Below are 19,779 nucleotides of genomic sequence, written 5' to 3' on the forward strand. Positions count from 1 at the left end.
GCCGGAGGCGAGGGAATCCAAGGCCGCTTTTATTTCTGCTAAAGTTGGTTCGCTGTCCAACTCTTCCAAGACAGGCCAGCACTCAATGTTGTTTAATGCTTCTTCAGTTACTACAATCTCTCTGGAATATAACTCAGAGTAGTGCTGCACCCAACGGTCCATTTGCTGTGCTCGGTCCTGGATGATCACGCCTGTAGTAGACTTCAAGGGAGCAGATTTCTTCTGTATTGGACCTAAAGCCTGCTTGATACCATCATATATTCCTTTGATGTTACCTGTGTCCGCTGCTATCTGTATCTGAGAGCAGAGCTGAAGCCAATAATTGTTGGAACATCTCCTGGTAGCCTGTTGCCAAGTTGTACTCACTAGGATATGCTTTGTGTGCTGCTAGGGCTCTCCTCTTTTCGACGGCTGGCATCAACTCCTCAGAATGGGGTTCAAACCAGTCTGCTTTCGTTTTGGTCTTCTTGCCAAATGTGGACAAGGTGGTGTTATAAACAGCGTTCTTGAAATGTTCCCATCCATCGTTCAGGTGCATTTGCATCAGCCGGGCCTGGAAGGGTTTCCTCAAGTGCTTACGTGAATTCCTCCACTTTTCTTTGATTGCGAGTCTTGCTGATGTCAATACGTGATCTTCCTTTTTTGGGTGATACAATCTCTTTATTCACAGTTTTACTCTACTACACACGAGGGAGTGATCAGTGTCACAATCAGCACCCTGATAATTGCGTGGGGATCTAGTGAATCTGCAACTTCCACAGAATCAATGGGTCTACTTTAGTTGTGACTTACTACCTGATTTCAGCCACTGTTAGCAACGTTAAACAGGTGTCAAAACCTTACATTTGTTTGAGCAAGGGTAGCAGAACAAGAGAAATCGGTACAAGAAACAATGTTTCTATCATAACATCTTTTGTTCTTTAAAAGAGTACACATTTATTCCTTTAGAAAAAGGGGTTTGGCAACTAGCGTTGCTTTGCTTATACACTTACCTGAAGCAGCATTCTTTCTTCCTGGCTGTGGATGTTGGGTCTGTGCTTTGGTTTTCCACTGGGCATTTCCTGAAAGTATATACAGCTATGAGCATAACAGCTATTAGCTATCCATTACACAGGACGTTCAGGGCAAAAGCAAGTACTAATGCCAGGGTGTTACCTCGTAGCATCATACACAGACCTGCATTTAACATATAGTTACTATTGCTATTGCCAATGTGACCTTAACATCACTTAAGGCTGACTCTAGTTAAGTCAAAGCTGATAAAATCAGAGTTGAAACCAGTGGAACTGCCTATTTTGTCGATCCAGTATTCAAAGACATCTGTCATATCCTATGGCCCACAAAACAAACTAAACCCTTTTGTGATTTGAAAAATTGACTTGCTTAACAGTGTGAGAATTGACTTTTAAAAGGGAAATAACACTTATTTTGTGCAAAGGATTTGTACAAGGAGTGGAGACCATGATGAGGGGAAAAATAACATTGCATGTCCCGTTATTGCCTACCAAAAGGAATCTTATGACTTAATGAAATACTGAAACTGCTTGTTGAGAGGTGTCTTGGTGAGACAGCCCAAAACAGATGAGGAAAAAATAATTTAGCCAATACACTTTATAGGTTGAATATATGCCACTCTTTGTAATAAACAAATGATGTCTGCTTCCCTTCTAGAGGAGTTCCTCTGAATAAAGCTTACCTTCTTTAACCATCTAACATTCTGGCCTGCATGTCCGGATTCTGAAATTTAGGAACCTGCAGTGGCACCGAACAGTTCCATCTTCTTGATCATTAAGCAAATCAGGATTTTCCCCACAGGTCCTGCACACGGTGACTAGAATTATTTTATTACCTAGTTAGCTGTGCCCACACTGGTCTTGAGCTGATATTTTAGGGGACTACATTCTCCAGGACTACGCTACAACAAATGTGACATTCATACACCCACCTTACCGATGGAGGACAGATATACCAGTATTTATCCACAGAACCAAGCCAATATCTCCCCAACAACAAGCCAGCTGCTGTCTGGAATGTGCACAGTCCAACTCAATAGGCTAGCCCTCGCCCTTAAATTTTAATCCCTCAGGTCACATCTATGTGACTTCTAGAACTACTTCTTTAAGAAGAACATGACCGCCGTATGTTCTGATTCTGTAGACATCCATTCACACAATTAAAAAAATAATAATGCTGCCATATATTACTGAAACAAGGTAAGAAGAAAAAAGGCATAAACTGGCCAATTTTTTAAAAAAATGATTAAATAAATCACCTTCATTTTTCTGTTCCTTGGGCTGAGTCAAAAATTGCTTCACATTTTCTCTGAAGCCACAGGCATTCTGATAGACCGTATGTATCAGGTTTTGATCCAATTCTATCTTGGGAATGAATACATCTTTGAAGAGCACTGGACGCAGTTTTGCTGCTTTCTGAAATAAAGCAGGAAATCCTGATGTAGATTCACTTTCAAAACAACGAGGAGTCCTATCACATCCTGCCTGATGAAGACACTATGTACACTACCTGACAGAGTAGAGATACATGGTTGTCCCTACTTGGTCTTGTTTTGCAGTACCTTCTGTTCTGCAGTTCAAGTTTCCTTCAAGACTAGGCTACCCTTTTCATCTCTAAATTAAGAAAAGCAGTACTCTAAGCCAGTGGTCCCCAACCTTGGGCCTCCAGATGTTCTTGGACTACAACTCCCAGAAGCCTTCACCACCACCTCTACTGGCAAGGATTTCTGGGAGCTGAAGTCCACGAACATCTAGAGACCCAAGGTTGGGAATCACTGCTCTAAGCCAATGGGAGCACACCTTCCCTCTTAAGGAAGCCAAGCTAAGGCCATAATCCTAAGTGTACTTACTAATTCTGAGAACTTTTTTAAGACTCGGCTGTATGAAGTCACTTTACACATAGCACTGTCTCAAAATTCACCCACTTTACCACAGAAAAATGGATCATGAGTACAACCGTACAATGTCAGGTAAGGTCCCAACACTGTCTGCTTCAGCAAATGCTCTCTCAAAATCAAGCCTGTGTGTGTGGTCTAGTGGTTAGTGGTATCATGAGACATGGGTGAGCCAGACAAGGTCCAGCAGTGAGTCATGACAGTTACTAAGTAACTGGGCCACGTTATCTCTCAACCTCACAGGGTTATTGTTGTGAGGTCAAACGGTGGAGGAGAGGAGCCATGTATGCTTTCCAGGAGGCGGCTGGAAGAAAAGCAGGATATTAAGTGGAACTACTCTATCCAAAAGAAGTGTTTGCTGGGACATCATTTCCAGCTACAGTTTCCTACTGTAGGGAGGAATCTAGTCAGGGATGTGCTACCTTAATGTCTAATGATATGCATGAGACTTGGAAGAGAAGACGGCAATATGAAGCAGGCCCATAAAACAATCATTTAGCTCTCACTATCAAATTCAACAGGCAAAACTCATGAACTCATGATGTGTACTTTTGGGGTGGAGAAATCACTGGATCAAACATGAATCCAAAGTGTGCGATTTCTGATGGAGAACTTTCATTTTGTTCTACAAAGACAAAGCTGCAGAGGGACCACAGCTAGGATTCCTACTCCAAAGGAATCATAATCGCTGAAAGACACTATTAAAAGCAACCCTGGAGATTTTAATAGGGTTTCTAAGAACTTTCAATATTGTTAACATGTTGAGACGGGTTCCAGAAACAACTTCAGTCTGCTCTGAAAACCAGGGCTGATCCAGTCTATTATTTTTTTTCTCACCATATATTGCTATTAGCAAGTGTGTACCCTGTTTCCCCAAAAATAAGACAGGGTCTTATATTAATTTTTGCTCCAAAAATGCATTAGGGCTTATTTTCAGGGGATATTTAATTTTTTTCATGCACAATAATCTACGTTTATTCAAATACAGTCATGTCATCTTCTTCCGGTTGCTGCACAATGGTGGAGATCGGGGTTTCACTTAACTGGGGCTTATTTTTGGGGTAGGGCTTATATTACAAGGATCCTGCAAAATCATACTAGGGCTTATTTTCAGGTTAGGTCTTATTTTAGGGGAAACAGGGTACATGCGGAGACACAAACCCAGTTTTAGAAACTGCAAATCTGTCTCGTATCTACTAAACTGATTACTAGGGGAGATCGGAATGATGAACCCAAATAATCTATACAGAAAAGCTTGTGGATCACTACAAAATTGAAGCCTTAATTTTTAAAAAAATGAATGGACCCTATTTACAAAACTTTTTGAAAGGAATGATATGAGTAGATTGTCTCATAATACAGAATTTGAATTTATAATTATTGTAAAGACATTTTAAATTAAAATTATCACCACAATAGGCTCTTCCGAAAATCAGAGAAAGCTTAGCAACAACAGGCTCAAATTTAAAAATCCAACAGAAAATTAAAGGTTCAATTCAAAAAATTATGTTTATCCACTCTGATTTTAAATGCTTGTTCAGTTGTGAATGGAATTCAGCAAAGCTGAAGGTTACCTTTAAAAACACAATGTCATCATCTTCTGTCAAAGCCATTTCAATCCCCGCTTTCTCTTCCTGGATTTCAGCTTTCTTCTTACCAAGGACTTTATAGACAAACTCATATTTATCATGTACTCTTTTTTCCTCAGAGACCAGGTTTTTCACAGATTCTTCTTCTTCTTCGTGAATTAAAGCTCTGATTTCCAGAAACTCTGATTTCAGCAAATCCAACTTGCTGGAGATGGTATCCTAAACAGGTTGAAAAACCAAGTGGAAACCAAATTTGGCGAGATGTTTTGGGGATTAGGTGAAAAGACAGCTTCTCACCATCAGTACTGCTGGAGTTTAATACCTGCCAACTTTATATGCTAACAGCATTAAGTTCATAGCAAGATGGGTTTTCAGTGTTAATAATAAGTAGAATTGTTTGAATTGACAAAGCATTGTACCATTTATTTTACACATACTTATATACACTCTCTCCTTGCAGTTTTCTCCATAAAAGATCCAAAATACAGGAGATTAAGAACTATTGATCTGAAACTGAAATAGATCACCCATTAGAAAAGCAGGTAACTCTGAAAGGACAGAGAAATTTGGAAAACAGAAATAAAATGTATTAATCCAATAAATGGACTAACAAGAACATATATTCTTCCAGAACATGGAGGTGGTAGTTAGAAATTAGGGGAAGGAAACTAGAGGTTAGGTTTGGGTGAGAAAATATAATTAGCTTTCTGGTGTTCCTAATATAATTTCCCTACACAAGGGAACTGCAGTCATTAAAGATGTTCCAGATTTTTTGTCAAAAAAAGAGAATCCTCTCCCTACACTATAAAGGGATGTTTCAGGAGGAACGTAGAAAGCCCATGCCCCTCTTTTCCCTTTCCTATTCCTCAAGAGCCACCAGTTCATATATAAACCACTATGTAAGTGTAAAACAATCTGGTTTGAGGTTATCCTTTAGCTGCCACAAGTTTTAAAATATATCCTTCAGTAACATTTCCAAGATAGGTCAGAGCAAAGGAACAATACACAGATAAATATGGATTTGCGTACATGCACGTTTACACACACACACAGAGTCAACCCAAGCAAAAAGCAGATATCAGCAGATAAAACTCCCAAGTTCAATAAAACCTTTGCAGTTAAACTTCAGTCAACTCACAGCAGAAAAAGAAACCCCTCAAATTAAGAGCACTTTGTCCATCTGAGGAAGGCACTCGATGAACAAGACAAAGCCACCTGAGCAGGCCAGGGCCTCAAACAGCAAAGTGGCAGGTTTTGCATAGGCTTGGGGCCAGGAGGAGATCTTTTGGTCACCCGGATCCCAAAGCTTACAGAACAGCTTTCACAGAAATACAACAAATTCATGAGTTATTTTAAAAAGCATTTCTTACCTTGACTTGTTTTTGCTGTACCCGTACTTGGTCCAAGGCTTGTGAAGACTTTTTATTCAAACTATAGAGCTCTGCCAGTCTTTTCTTCAGCTCCAGCTGTAAAAGAGAACAGAAGGCTGTCTCAACATGGAACACAAATCAGCCATGTTCACACAGGAACAGACGCCATCAGCTTTTGAATTTTTTCTTATTTGTATATGCAAGTTCACAAAAACAATACACCCCCCCTTTGGAGTTTGTTTCTGCCTCAAGGTTTTGACCGAAAAAAGGTCACACTTGCAGCTAAATTTTTTAGGTTTCTGTTGTAGTTGTGGAGTGAAAAACTTTCTTGGATGCAGTGAAATCCTTCTTGGTAGAGTACTCCTTGGATGCACACCTTAAGGAGGTGAGGGGATTCGAGTGTGTCAGAGAATCTGAAACCAATGCCATGAGGAGGATATGAGGAACGTGGACTCCTAGCAGGGTCACCCAAGACAGAGCCGTCACAGGTGAGGGACCAGACCAAGATCCATCCATCCTCTTAGGGAAGTAACAGCCTCTTCATCAGAATTGTTCATTCCAGTGGTGATGAGGGCAGAAAAACATCTAGATGGCAGCTTTCACAGACAATGGCAGTAACACTCAAGCTAACTTTTGTCAGTATTGTACTATGAGGAAGACAGCAAGGATAAACCACCCTGAAAACCCTATGATGAGACAGTCTAAACTGAAACCAAAATAGGGTTGGACAATGAAACTCCCAGGTCAGAAAGCAATCAGCTACTGGAGAAGAACAAAGACAAGTATGAATAGCACTGCTGCTTATGAGACAACTATGTTAAAGCCAAAACGACGTCTAGTGGTTGACATGCACAGAGGTGAAAGGAAAGTCCAAAAGACACACACTATTGGAACATGACAAGTATGACTCAAGATAAACTTGAAACCATAAAGGATAAAATGGAATGTTTAAACATTGCAGTGCTTTATGTCAATGAACTAAAGTGGATTGAAATAGGACATTTTCACTCAAACAATTACAAAGTATACTACTGTGGAAATAACAAACTCAGAAGAAATTCAGTGGCTCTAATACTGAAGAGTAACGGATGTACCAAAAGCAGTTCCAGAATATAATTCAAGATCTGACGAAAATAATAGCAAGCAGACATGTGAGCAAACCAATCAATATAACTGTCATTCATGTCTATGCTTCAGCTACAGATGTTGAAGATGAAATTGAAAGCTTTTGTGCAAGCATCCAGGAAGCAACTGATCACACACAAACAAGACATGCTTATTATAATCATAAGTTCCTGGAATGCAGAGGGAGGAAACAAAGAACTGAACGTTGTTGGAAACTTTGGTTTAGGAGGACAGAAACATAGCAGAATGGCTTGTAGAGTCAAATATTTGTTTACCGCAAATATGTGCTTCAAGCAACTGAACAGATGACTGTACATGTGGACATCACCAAATGGCCAATATAGAAATCAAACATACTATGTAACTGGAAGCAGAATATGGCTCTAATATTTCTGCCAAACAAGATGAGAAGCAGATTGTGTTATCGATCACAAACTGCTGATATCAAACATTAAAGCTGAAGAAGAGCACTAAAAAAATCTTCGTATCAAAATATAATTCTAACATTTCTTATGAATTTGAAGTCCACATAAAGAACAGATTCCCATTATGCAAATCAATTGACTGTGAACCAGAAGATGTAGATTGAAACTACAGATATTATTAGGCAAGAATGCAAAAAAATTCCTGTAATAACAAGAAAAAAGCTAGATGAATTAAAGAACTTACTTTATTATAGTCAAAGACCAGTACTAAACAAATAGTACATTACAAAATAGAATAGAGTGCAATGTACATTATGCCAAAAACTGTGTCTACATACGTAGTATGTAACATTTATGTCACAAATATCCAAAACGGTGTGTGTGTGTCACTAAGCAAACAACGCAAACTATGGCAGCTACACAAATTTGGCCATTTATTACTATTATGGAGGACTTGTTCATGAGTGAAACAATGAAATATACAATTCTTATGATCTACCTGGTCATATTTGAAGAATATATAAAAGAAATCCCTTACAAAGGTCCAAGTAGAAGGAACCATGTAAAAGAACATGACCCACAGTTTCCACTTCCCCACTATTTCAGAGACATGAATAATCCCACTTAAGGTACTCCATTCTATTTTCTCACCAAGTGTACAGAAGGCAAGACATTAAATTGGCCTAGTATGAACACTTTCCTGAATTTGGGAAATGGTAAATTAGCCAAATAGGCAGCAGGCACAGTATTGCCTAAGGCACCATATTTATTCAGCAAATGTAAATATTTACTCAGCAGACTTAAATGTTCTTGCAGTCCTATGTTACAGATGCTTGGCTTAACAACTGATTTGGCTTTAGAGTAGTAAAGCCCTATTAAGAGGATGGGAGAAAATTTTAGAGACAGTAATTTCTTAGGACAAGTGCCTCTGCCATTTATATTGAAAGGTACAGTGGTGCCTCACTAGACAATGATAATCCGTTCCACTGAAATCACTGTTTAGCTAAATCATTGTCTAGCGAAAAGCATTTCCCTAATGGAATGCACTGAAACCTGTTTAATGTGTTCCAATGGGGAAGAATCGTCATTGTCTAGTGAAGATCGGACATAGGAAAACGACTTTGCGAACCGTCGATCAGCTGTTTAAATCACTGACTTGCGAAGCTTAGGTCCAGAAAACACCCGTTTTGCGAACACGGAGGGAGCTGTCAAAATCGTTGTCTAGCGAAAATTGGTTTGCGAAGCAGGGACCAAACATTGTCCAGCGAAATTCCCCCATAGGAATCATTGGTTTGCAAATCGCTATAATGATCGCAAAAAGTCAATGTCTAGCGAAAAAACTGTCATGCGGGGTAACTGTCTAGCAAGGCACCACTGTATCTATCAATGTTAATGGTGCAACTCCTTCCAGTAGAAATATAAGTTCATGGCATGACCTTCAACAGGAATTAGACCTGCCTATTACCAGCAGTCGTAAAATCAAATCCACATGAGTAAGCATCCGTTGCTTGTCCCAGCTCCTGCCAACCTAGCAGTTTGAAAGCATGTAAAAATGCAAGTATGTAGATAAATAGGTACCATAAATAGGGAAGGTAAGAGCGTTCCATGTCTAGTTGCACAGGTCACGTGACCACCGAAACGCTGCCTCCATGGCTTGGAAACGGGGATGAGCACCACCCCCTAGAGTCGGACATGACTGGACTCAATGTCAAGGGGAACCGTCACCTTTATTAGCCACAAAGTCACATTAGAGAAACAATATGTAACTGAAAATATAGGTGTCAGAAATCTAGGCAAAAACCTAAATGGATTATGAAAAAAAATATTTACAATTATTATGGACAAGCAAGAAGCAAAATAAAAAGTGGCAGCAGTAGGGTCAGAATCCTTAATCAGCTTTTCATTGCCTATCACACAGAGACAAAGAAAACTATTATAGCGGTCAGTGCAAAGAAATAGAAGAGAACAGAAAAAGAAAAACAAGAGATCTCTTCAGGAAGATCCAAGAAATCAAAGGGAAATTTAAGCCTAGATTAGGAAAACTGAAAAACCAACAAAGAAGCACATGATTTGACCATAATAAAATAAAGAGAATGTGGATACAGTATACTGAAGGCCTATGTCCTATATAGAAGAGATCAAAGCAGGATAGATTCCTTTCACAAATCCTGTGATGAAGAATCTGCAGTTCTAGAAAGTGAAGTGAAACCTGTGCTGAGAGTATTGGGAAGGAATAAATCACCAGGAGTAGATGGGATATCGACAGACCTATTTCAATTCTCAGATAATGTATACGTTAAAATTCTATCAAGAATATGGCAGCAAATATGGAAAATAAAACAATACTCCACAGATTAGCAATGCTCAATATATATTCCAGTCCCCACAAAAGGAGATGCAAAGAGCTACAGTAACTACAGCACCACTGTTCTAATTTCCCATGCAAGCAAATGATAGCCAAGGAACTACCCAGCGGTAGAGGATCACAATAAAGGCTTTTACCTTATATGGAGTGAAAAATGACTGATGTTCAGGCTGGACTCCAAAAAGGAAGAGGAACTCAAGATCAGATTGCAAATATTAACTGGCTACTGCTGTTCATGAAAGAATTTCAGAAGATCCATCTATGCTTTACTGACTATAGCAAAGCCTTTGACTGTGTGGCTCATGAGAAGCTACTGAGTTGTTCTGAAATAAATGGATGTGTCTCAGCACTTGCTTCTCCTGATGCATAACTTCTACTGTGAACAAGAAACTACCATTATAACAGGAAACAGAGACACAGAATTGTTTTTTAAAATAAGCAAAGATATCAGACAAGGGTGCATTTTATCTTGTTATCTGCTCAATCTTTATGTAAAAGATGTCATTCAGAAATCTGGTCTAGATTCACATAAAGGAGGTGTGACTCAGTTCTTTATTATGTATGTTACACTATTGTGTTTTATTATTCATGTAAGCCGCCCCGAGTAGACCTTGTCCAATAAAAGTACTGTAAAGTAAAAGTTCTAAAATTCGTGACAAGCCTTCATTTTGGCGGGAATGAGAGACGGAGGAGGTTTGAACTGTTCAACAACCTTAACTTTATTTTCATCAGCTTCTGGATTGACAAGATTAAATGGATCAAAACAGCTTAACTCTGGAATCATCCTATGACTCAATATTTTTGACTCCGGTGTAAATATTTCACTCCTCACATTGGGGCTGGACGAAAGTGCTTGCAGTCGGTCATCAGTCTCATTGGGGTACCCCTCACAGCACACACCGTGCCACAACACGGATGCCTCGCCCAATCCCCTTCTAGAGGTGGGTTGTTGCAGGATGGGACTGGGACGGATCACTTTCCTCCCTCCACTTTGATTGTGGGGATAAACTACTATCATCCCTTCTAGCGGTTTCACCACCTTCTCATCACCTCTGGGAGAGGCAGGATCTGGGAGCAATCCTCCTCCTGTCTTAAGATTGGGGAATTCTCTCAGCAGATCACAGACCTTACTAGTTGTTTCATCCACTCCATCTGTTTGCACCACTCTGTCCTGTTTCTCTCTTTCATGTCAGTTCTCACTCTAAATTCCCATGACGTGTTACTCCCTTCTTTTATAACCTCCTCCCCCAGTATCAGGTCTTGCTCCTCCCCTTTGTCCCCCTCCTTGTCTTCTGTCAAGCATATCTCTATCGCCCTTGTGCCCTTCACTTCCTCCTCCTCTATCTTTATGAGCTCCCCCTCTACACATCTAAATGTCTCTTCTTGTCTATCCTCTGCCGAGGATAGCACCCTAGCCTTTTGTCCTTCACAGGAGGAATGAACATTGGTGGAAGAAATATCAATAATTTAAGATAAGTAGATAGTATCCCCTTACTAACAGAAACGGCATTTGGTGAAAGTGAAAGAAGAAAGGACCAAAGCAGGACAATAGTCGAACATTAAGATGACAAAATCATGACTACAGAACTACACTGCCTGACAGTAAGGAAATTAAAATTGTTAAAGACTTTGTATACTTTGGTTCAATCACCGATTGGAGACTCTGGCCAAGAAATCAGAAGAAGACTGAGACTTGGAAGGGCAGCAATGAAAGAATTAGAAAAGAATTGCTGGATAGCTCAGTGGTTTAGATATCTGGCTGCGGAGCCAGATGTTCAGAGTTCATTTCCCACTGGGCCTCCTTAACAGGGGGGTGGACTTGATTATCTATAGGGTCAACGTACCCCCTAATTTTCACCTCTGCTGGTGGGGCTCTGACTCACTCTCTTGCAACTTGCCTGTGCATGACTCTGCCCCCCCCCCACTTGGGGTTCCATCATGACCAGAATCAAAGGGGCTGCACGGAGAAGGAAAGATGCATGGAACGAGGCAAAGTCTCCTGCACACACAGTCACACACCTTAGAGAAAACTTTGCATAGGGTCCCTTTTAGTTCTGCAGTTCTAAGAGGATGATGATAACAAAGTGTAAAGATGTGACCCCGGAGACAAAGATCATCCACATCACTGTATTTCCGATCACTATGTATGGCTGTAAAAGTTGGACAGTGAAAAAGGCTGATAGGAACAAAATTTATTCACTTATGTTGTTGCGGGAGAGTTCTGCAGATACACTGGACTGCCAAAAAGACTAGCAAGTGGATCCAAGGGGAAATCAAGCCTGAACTACCTCTGGAAGCAAAAACGATGAAACTGAGACTGTCATGTTTTGGGCATATCACAATACAACAAGATTTCCTGATGAAGACAATAATGCTGGGGAAAGTTGAAGGCAAAAGGAAAAGAGGAAAACCAAATACAAGATGGATTGACTCCACAAAGGAAGCCAAAGGTTTCAGTTTACAAGAGCTGAGCAGGGCTACGGAGCACAAGGCATTTTGGAGGTTACTCATTCATAGTTGGGAGGCAACATGGCAATACATGGCAATACATAACAAGTAGTAAAACTTTATTCAATTTTTCAGAAAACCTCCAGTTTATGAATGTGGGATATTATGCTTCTGTATCCACAATCCAACAAACCAGGAAATGGAATAGTCTGATAAAGACAAAGTCTGATACGGTTGTACAATATTATGCCCTCCTGTTACCACTGAGAAAAAGGATACCAAACTGTACAGCAAAGGTCAGCCTGAACGTTGATGACAGCCATGCCAGCAGTCAAGATGGTCTAGAATACCATATTGTGATTACCACCATACACAAAGAGACACCAAGCAGAGGAAAATCCAAGAGATTAACTCATTTTTTCATCAGTTAATGAATCAGATCACGATAAAATCAATCTTCTGTCTCTTGGCAACAGCATTAATACTTCTTTCCTTGTTTAAATGCCAAGATCTTGGTGAACATGTAGGATGTTAAACGACCAGCTGAATTTTCGCAAAGACTTGAGATACTCAAACACATTAAAGCACAAGATGAAAAAATACTCCCAGGTCAATGCAGGAGGCCGCAAGCTTCAGAGATTGTGCATGGAGTTTCATTAGGATTTTATGATGATTAAAGTTTTCTTCCTCACCCACCACATATATTTATGCACTGAAAAGCCCTATCCATTCCTCAATAAAAGCCTTTGGCAGCCCAGTGACCTTTACACTAGCTGAATGACAAACACACATGATTGTGTCACAGTTCATGCTTCTGGGGATGATGGGAATTGTCATCTTGCTACGCTAACTAGGGAGAATGGGAATCGTCCAGCACATATGGAGGCTGCCAGATGGACCAAAAATGTCTTAAAATATTTATGCCTCTGTATTCCTCACTCCACTATTCATGTATAATCCAAGCAGTGTTGCAGCTCAAGGGGAATTACGTTTTCTTGGGTTATACCCCTATTTCCTTCAGACCAAGCTGCTATTCCTCCTAGCAAGCAGATTCTGACTTCTCAAATCTATGGACTGGAAGGGTTCTAAGAAGAAATCCCCTCCTAATTTCATCAGACTTACTTTGGGCTCATATCCAATCCCACCGGCAGCGGCCAACAGAATTTCAGCATCCCATTACATCACTTCCGTAAATATGCCCACAACAGTTACCAGCCTGCCAACATTTGTTTGTGGCGCAAGAGACAGCCCTACCTTCTCAAAAGCTGTACTGTACTTGGTTTCCAAGCTGAGCTGTGTGCACCTTCATTGCAGAGTGCCTAACTGTGTCGGGTGCATCTTTTTTATATGCCTGCCCTTCCTCTTTTCCTAGGGCTTACATTTAAGTCTTGGCCTTAAATTCAAAACTATGCCATTCCTAGATCTGGCCCAAGACGCTTTTCGTTGCCTGATGAGCCCAAGGGCAAGAAGGGGCGTGGCACTTTTCAGTGTATGGAGTTGTAGCTGAACCTCATATGGACGTTACCAACCAAGGCGGAGGCGTCCATCAGAGCTGGCAAGGGGTTCGTTTTAGGGGCGTGGACCCAGCGCTCTACACCAGTGGTTCTTAACCTTGGGTAATCCAGGTGTTCTTGGACTGTAATTCCCAGAAGCCTTCACCACCAGCTATGCTGGTTGGGGCTTCTGGGATTTGTAGACCAAGAACACCTGGGTTACCCAAGGTTAAGAACCACTGCAGTCTACACCCCCCCCCCGAGGTCTTGTCCTCCAGGAGAAGGGACTGGCTGGAGGAGGGGCCCAGGAAGAATGAGGAGGTGAGGGTGGGCGAGGAGGCAGGAGTTCCCCCCCCCGGCACTGTCGCCGTCTGAGGCAAGGGCCTGGGGTGACTCCCTTCCCCCCCCCCCCCGGGCAGGGCCGGGCGGCAGCGGGGCCCTTCGAGGGCTCACCTCCTTTTCCTCCTTGGCCTCCTGCAAGGGGACGGTGGCGCAGGCCTTGTGCAGGGCCAGGCACAGGCAGCAGACGCAGGCGGCGTGCTCTTGGCAGTAGAACTCCAGGAGCTTGTGGTGGGTCGGGCACTTCCTCTGCTGGAGGTCCTTGACGAGGCGGACGAGCTGGTGGCCCCGGAAGGCCGGGCTCTCCAGGTGGGGCAGCAAGTGGGTCCCGCAGAAGGAGGCCATGCAGGTGAGGCAGGTCTTGGCCGCCTCCGCCACCAGGCAGCTGTCACAGGCGACGGAGAGGTCCAAGGGCTTCTCCTTCTTCTCCTCCTTCTCCTCCTCTTCGTGGAGCTCCTTGGCGGGAACCTTCTGGGAGGTGCGGAACTGCTCCACCACCCGGCAGAGGACCGTGTTCTTCTTCAGCTCCGGGCGGCTGTCGAAGGAGCTCCGGCACTGGGGGCAGCTGAAGGCGCGCGGCCGGTCGCCCCAAGTCATCTCCAGGCAAGGGAGGCAGAAGTTGTGGCCGCACGGGGTGGTGACGGGGCTCTCGAAGATGCACAGGCAGATGGAGCAGGTCAGCTCCTCCTCCAGTTCCCCCAGGGAGAGGGTCGACGACGACGACGCCTTCACCAGCCCGGCCATCTCGGCAAGGTTTGGGAGTCTCGCCTGCAGCCCCGGCCACGGACGCCCCTTTAAGCAGCCCGGAATGGAAAGCGAAACTGAGCCCCGGCGGCGAACAACTTGAGGAGTTTCCTCGAAATCACGTGGGAGGAGCGAGTCAGAGGGCGGGAGGCGGGGTAGGGGTGGGGGAGAAAAATGGCCCATAAGAAGACTCCCCAAAAGCAAACGGGAGCGGGGGGGGGGCGCGTTCCTTTCGGAGCAGTAATCGATCCAGCCCCGCCCGGGTTAGTGTCTCATAGGTAACGGACCGCTCCGCTCCCTGAAGGAGGGAAAATCATACCGCGAAGAAAAAACAGCACAGCTGATGATGGTCTGTCTCCTTGCTTGGCGGTTCCTTTGCTCCGAATTACATTCCTTTTTTTTTTGTTTCAGCGCAATGTGCTCCACACCCATTCTGGCCACTGGAAAGCAGTGAGGCCCAATTGAAATTTTTGTGACATCAGGGCAGTGGCTCCCGACCTTGGGTCCCACTGCAACCCCCCAGAAATCTTGTCCAGCACAGCTGGTGGTGAAGGCTTCTGGGAGTTTTAGACCAAGAACACCTGGCGACCCAAGGTAGAGAAGGAGGTAGATTTGCAAGTGTGAACAGGCATCAGTCCTCACAGGTATCACACCAGAAACGAGAACACAAAAGTTGATTTTCAAAGAAATCAGTTGGCTCATTAAGGTGGTAGCATATGGCGATTAAGAGCAAGTGCTGTTGCAGTCATAGCCTAGTTGTGGATTCCCCACCAACATCTGGATAGCCAGAACCAAAACCCAACGCTAATAGACAGGCCTCTGGTCTGACTCAGCATAGTTGCTCTTATGTCCCATCAGCCAGATTTGAAACGAAATATGTACACCTTTGTGGGATCAGTCACATTTTGCCAAGCATGTACTTGTTGAGTAGTGACAAATTCTTTCTAATAATTGTTATCTATTATGTGCCATCAAGTTGATTCTGACTTACGGTGACCCTTGCCAGTATAGAATACTCAGAAGGAGTTCATCGGTCCCTCTTTCTGGTGGCCCTGGGGGACTTTGCAGCTTGCCCAAGGGCTACACAGGCCAACTCTTTTCCCAGCAGGGACAGTGGAGAATCAAACTTCCATGTCTTACTTTCCCAGCTATCCAGCCAGCTTGAATTGCTTTTATATATAGCAAATTCAGCTGGTGAGTACTGGAATCCAAACAAAGAACTGGAGAAATCACAGGGAGGCATAATCAAATGAAGAGAGAACTTGATCAGTGGATTCCTGGAATCTAAAGTTTCGGTAAGAAAAGAAAAACAAAAATCTAGTGCTTAGAGATGGTCAGGGTAAAAATGTAATGAATAAATACATAGCTGACTCAACTTGTGAAGTTGACCATGTTTCTTCTCCTGGGCTCATTTGTTATTGGCCACAATTTTGTATTAGATTCCTGATGCACAAACACCTATAAAAATTATTGTCAGACGTAACTATGTAGGTAAGGAAAATACCATGTATAAATCCACCCTTTAATTTCAGCAAACAATAAGAAAAAAACACTCCCTGCTCAGAGACATGTTTCTATTATGACCTCTTAAGTCATTCATTCTGAGGTTGAAAAGTGCCTAAACAAATGTAGGCCTGCCTACCAATGTAAGAACTTTGTAGATCAGTATATGTTTCATGGTGTTGCAACCAGTTTGTGCTATCTGGTGACAGGTTCAGCTGGGAGCTTGTGATCTTTGGCACTGCAAACACCATCTGTAGGACGACGTGGACTCTTGACATCAGCCAAGCACGACTGCAAACTAGAGAAAACATCTGCTGATGCGCACTTGGTAACACTATGAATTTAACTTTAATCTGGTTTTAATTACATTCTCCTACTAGTGGCTAGACCAAGTTTTAAACCCAGCTTTCTGATGAAGGCTGCTATGTTTCTGTTTTGCCTTTTCCCCAGCCACACAGCTGAACAGGAAATTTTTGTTTGAAAAGCAGATAATGCACAGATGCAGCAGGGGCACCATCAGATTGACAGTCCTTTGGGTGGAAAATTCCAACTAAATGTGACCTGAGGTGAATCTTGAAACCATACCCCCCCAAAGGTCATATGCAGCCTGTATTTGAACTCGCCTCTCAGATACAGACTTAGCACAACCATCATGAATTTTTGGGACTCTCATTTATAATTTTTCTGTACTATCCTCAAAATATTGGTACATTGCCTGAAGAAGTGGATTTGAGCCACATAGATTCACTGCTTGTTCAATTTTTTTAGTGTTCTAATAAAGGTATTCCTTGCACTTGCATTTGAGCAAATAATAAGAATGTGATAAATTGAATCTTTAAACAGATCCAGTGATTCTGTCCCTTCTTTCCTTGTATAAGGAATTTTTTTATTTTTTTATTTATTTCATTTATATCCCGCCTATCTAGTCAGTTATGACCACTCTAGGCAGCTTACAACACACACTAAAAACTTAAACTTATAACATATCACATAACATAAACAAATTTGGATAATTAAAAGATAGAATAAATTTTTCCCCAAAGATGGCGAGAAACAGGGTATATTATAACAGAAAGAAAAAGAATAATTAGGCATTAGATGGAAGGGGGAAGGCCTGCCTGAACATCCCTGTTTTGAGTTGTTTCTTGAAAATACCCAGCGAGGGAGCTGCGCGAATGTCAGGAGGTAAGTTCCACAGGCGAGGAGCCACCACCGAGAAGGCCTGGTTTCTTGTTTTCTCCTTCCAGGCCTCCCTCGGCGTCAGGCTCCTCAGCCTCACCTCCTGACTCGCCCAGGTGACACGGGTAGAACTGGGTGGGAGTAAGCGTTCCGCCAAGTATCGAGGCCCCAAACCATTTAGGGCTTTAAATGTAAGCGTCAAAACTTTGAAGTCAACGCGGAACCGAATGGGCAGCCAATGCAGCGCGGCCAGAATAGGAGAAATGTGATGGTATCTACACGCTCCACTTAGGAGTCTGGCCGCTGCATTCTGCACCACTTGGAGTTTCTGCGTCAGCCTCAAAGGTAGCCCCACGTAGAGCGCGTTACAGTGGTCTAATCTTGAGATTACAAGCACGTGGACCAGGGTGGTGAGCGCCCCCACATCAAGATAGGGTCGCAGCCGGGCTATCCGCCAGAGATGAAAAAAGGCGGTGGAGACCACCGACGCCACCTGAGTCTCCATGGAGAGCGCCGGGTCCAGATGGATCCCCAGACTTCGAACCCCACTCTTTGCGGCAAGGGTCACCCCCGCCATACGAGAGGGAGTCGCCCAAGCCGCCAACAATGGGGGCACCCACCCTCAAGACCTCTGTCTTGTCCGCGTTCAGCCTTAACCCGTTCTCCTGCATCCATTTCAGTACAGTCCCCAGGCAGCGCTGAAGGGACAGGACAGCATCACCTGCAGTTGGTGAAAAGGAGATGTAGAGCTGGGTGTCATCCGCATACTGATGACACGACGCTCCACATCCCCTGATGACCCCACCCAGCGGCCTCATGAAGATATTAAACAGCATTGGGGAGATGATCGACCCTTGTGGAACCCCATAATTGAGGCTCCACGGGGCCGAGACTCTCTGCCCAAGCTGCACTCTCTGGGGACGGTCCTCCAAGAAGGAACTGAGCCAGGCAAATTCCAGGCCACCAATTCCCAGCTCGGAGAGCCTCCCCAGGAGGATACCATGGTCGATGGTATCAAAGGCCGCTGAGATGTCGAGAAGGGCTAACAGAGAAATTTTTCCCCTGCCAGCCCCCCTCAATAGGTCATCGTACAGGGCGACCAATGCCGTCTCTGTTCCGTGGCGCAGCCTGAAGTAAAAGTAAATTAAATTTAGTCAGTCATTTAGCACCTGGTTACACCCACTTAGATTCAATATATTCCTTTGCAAATACACTTTTGTTTGTTCAATGAGTGGAAGATCTCATTCTTACAAAGAGCTCTGCTCTGGGTGTAGATGATCATTCTTGCAAGACTACGTCAATAAAAAAATGAAAGAGGAAGTGATAATTCTAACACAGATCACAAAAAGGAGAAAATGCGAGTACACAACTGTGAGTTCGAAACCTTTGGGATTCTGTTATTAGGCCACACAAACCAACTGAGATACTGTACATTTCAATCTGAGGTAAAAACAGAGCTGGAAGAAGACAGCAAAAGTGCAAATCCCCTTCACAGGAAAATTCAGGAGGGTTCAGTGAGCAAAGATCACTGGAAGATGAAGTTTTAGAAAAGGTAGCTTGTTTGTGTAAGTCTGTGCTGCCAAAAACAAAAAATAAAAATATTTTTAATATAAAGACAAAAACATTGTGGCACCTTAAAGACTAGCTGCTATATTTTAATGTGAACTCTCATGGACAAGTCCACTTCATCAGATATATGAAGGTTAACATGAGATGCAAAGAAGGGGTATGGCTAGATGGGGAGAGGCAAAAGATACAGGAATCAATGATCACAACACACATGATGCCCAAGTGTAAAATGATAAAAGACATTAGGTATTACTTCCACAGATAAATGGTTGTAACTGGTGACTGACAGACTGATTGCAAGCTTGTATGTTAACTTCTACATTTTTCTGTGCTGTCAAGTGGCATCTGATTTATAGTGGCCCTAACAGGGATTTGACTATATTTAAAACTTCTGTCACAGAATTTCATAGTACCTCTTATCTTTGTCATGCAGTATTTTTGCAGCACCCCATCAGCAAAACCTCCACTCCTTTGACAGAATTGTGTGTTTTTGGCTCAGGATCTGTCCTACTGAATCTGAAGACTGCATGGCAACCAAGGACCAGGTGTTTCCAGCAGGGCGTATGTGCATGATCTGGTGTAGTGGCTTAATGACATCAATGCATGGATGAATCTTCTGAATTACATTCTACTGTGCTACAAAATGGGTGTGCCTTATCTGCAACTATGACAACAGTTCTTAGTAGACTACAGAAATGTTTCCTTTGAAAGAACATATACAG

The 19,779-nt window shown here is 42.9% G+C and overlaps 1 protein-coding gene and 1 long non-coding RNA gene across 2 annotated transcripts in view; one reads left to right on the forward strand and one right to left on the reverse strand.

Moving 5' to 3' along the window:
• Positions 1-14,883, reverse strand: part of LOC110074006 (E3 ubiquitin/ISG15 ligase TRIM25) — a 31,664-nt gene extending 16,781 nt beyond the window's left edge. The window contains exons 1-5 of the mRNA XM_020783794.3: positions 14,177-14,883; positions 5,868-5,963; positions 4,483-4,716; positions 2,273-2,429; positions 993-1,061 (exon numbers count right to left, since the gene is read on the reverse strand). Of these exons, the coding sequence (XP_020639453.3) occupies positions 993-1,061; positions 2,273-2,429; positions 4,483-4,716; positions 5,868-5,963; positions 14,177-14,806 (1,186 nt within the window). The 5' untranslated portion in view covers positions 14,807-14,883. The remainder of the gene's footprint in view (positions 1-992; positions 1,062-2,272; positions 2,430-4,482; positions 4,717-5,867; positions 5,964-14,176) is intronic.
• A 1,103-nt stretch (positions 14,884-15,986) lies between these two features.
• Positions 15,987-19,694, forward strand: LOC140704623 (uncharacterized). The gene is made up of 3 exons (XR_012083938.2): positions 15,987-16,101; positions 16,519-16,637; positions 19,557-19,694. It is a non-coding gene; the product is annotated as an uncharacterized LOC140704623 (long non-coding RNA).
• The last annotated feature ends 85 nt before the right edge of the window (positions 19,695-19,779 follow it).

Source organism: Pogona vitticeps, chromosome 2 (genome assembly GCF_051106095.1).
Source record: "Pogona vitticeps strain Pit_001003342236 chromosome 2, PviZW2.1, whole genome shotgun sequence".
Lineage (NCBI taxonomy): Eukaryota > Metazoa > Chordata > Lepidosauria > Squamata > Agamidae > Pogona > Pogona vitticeps.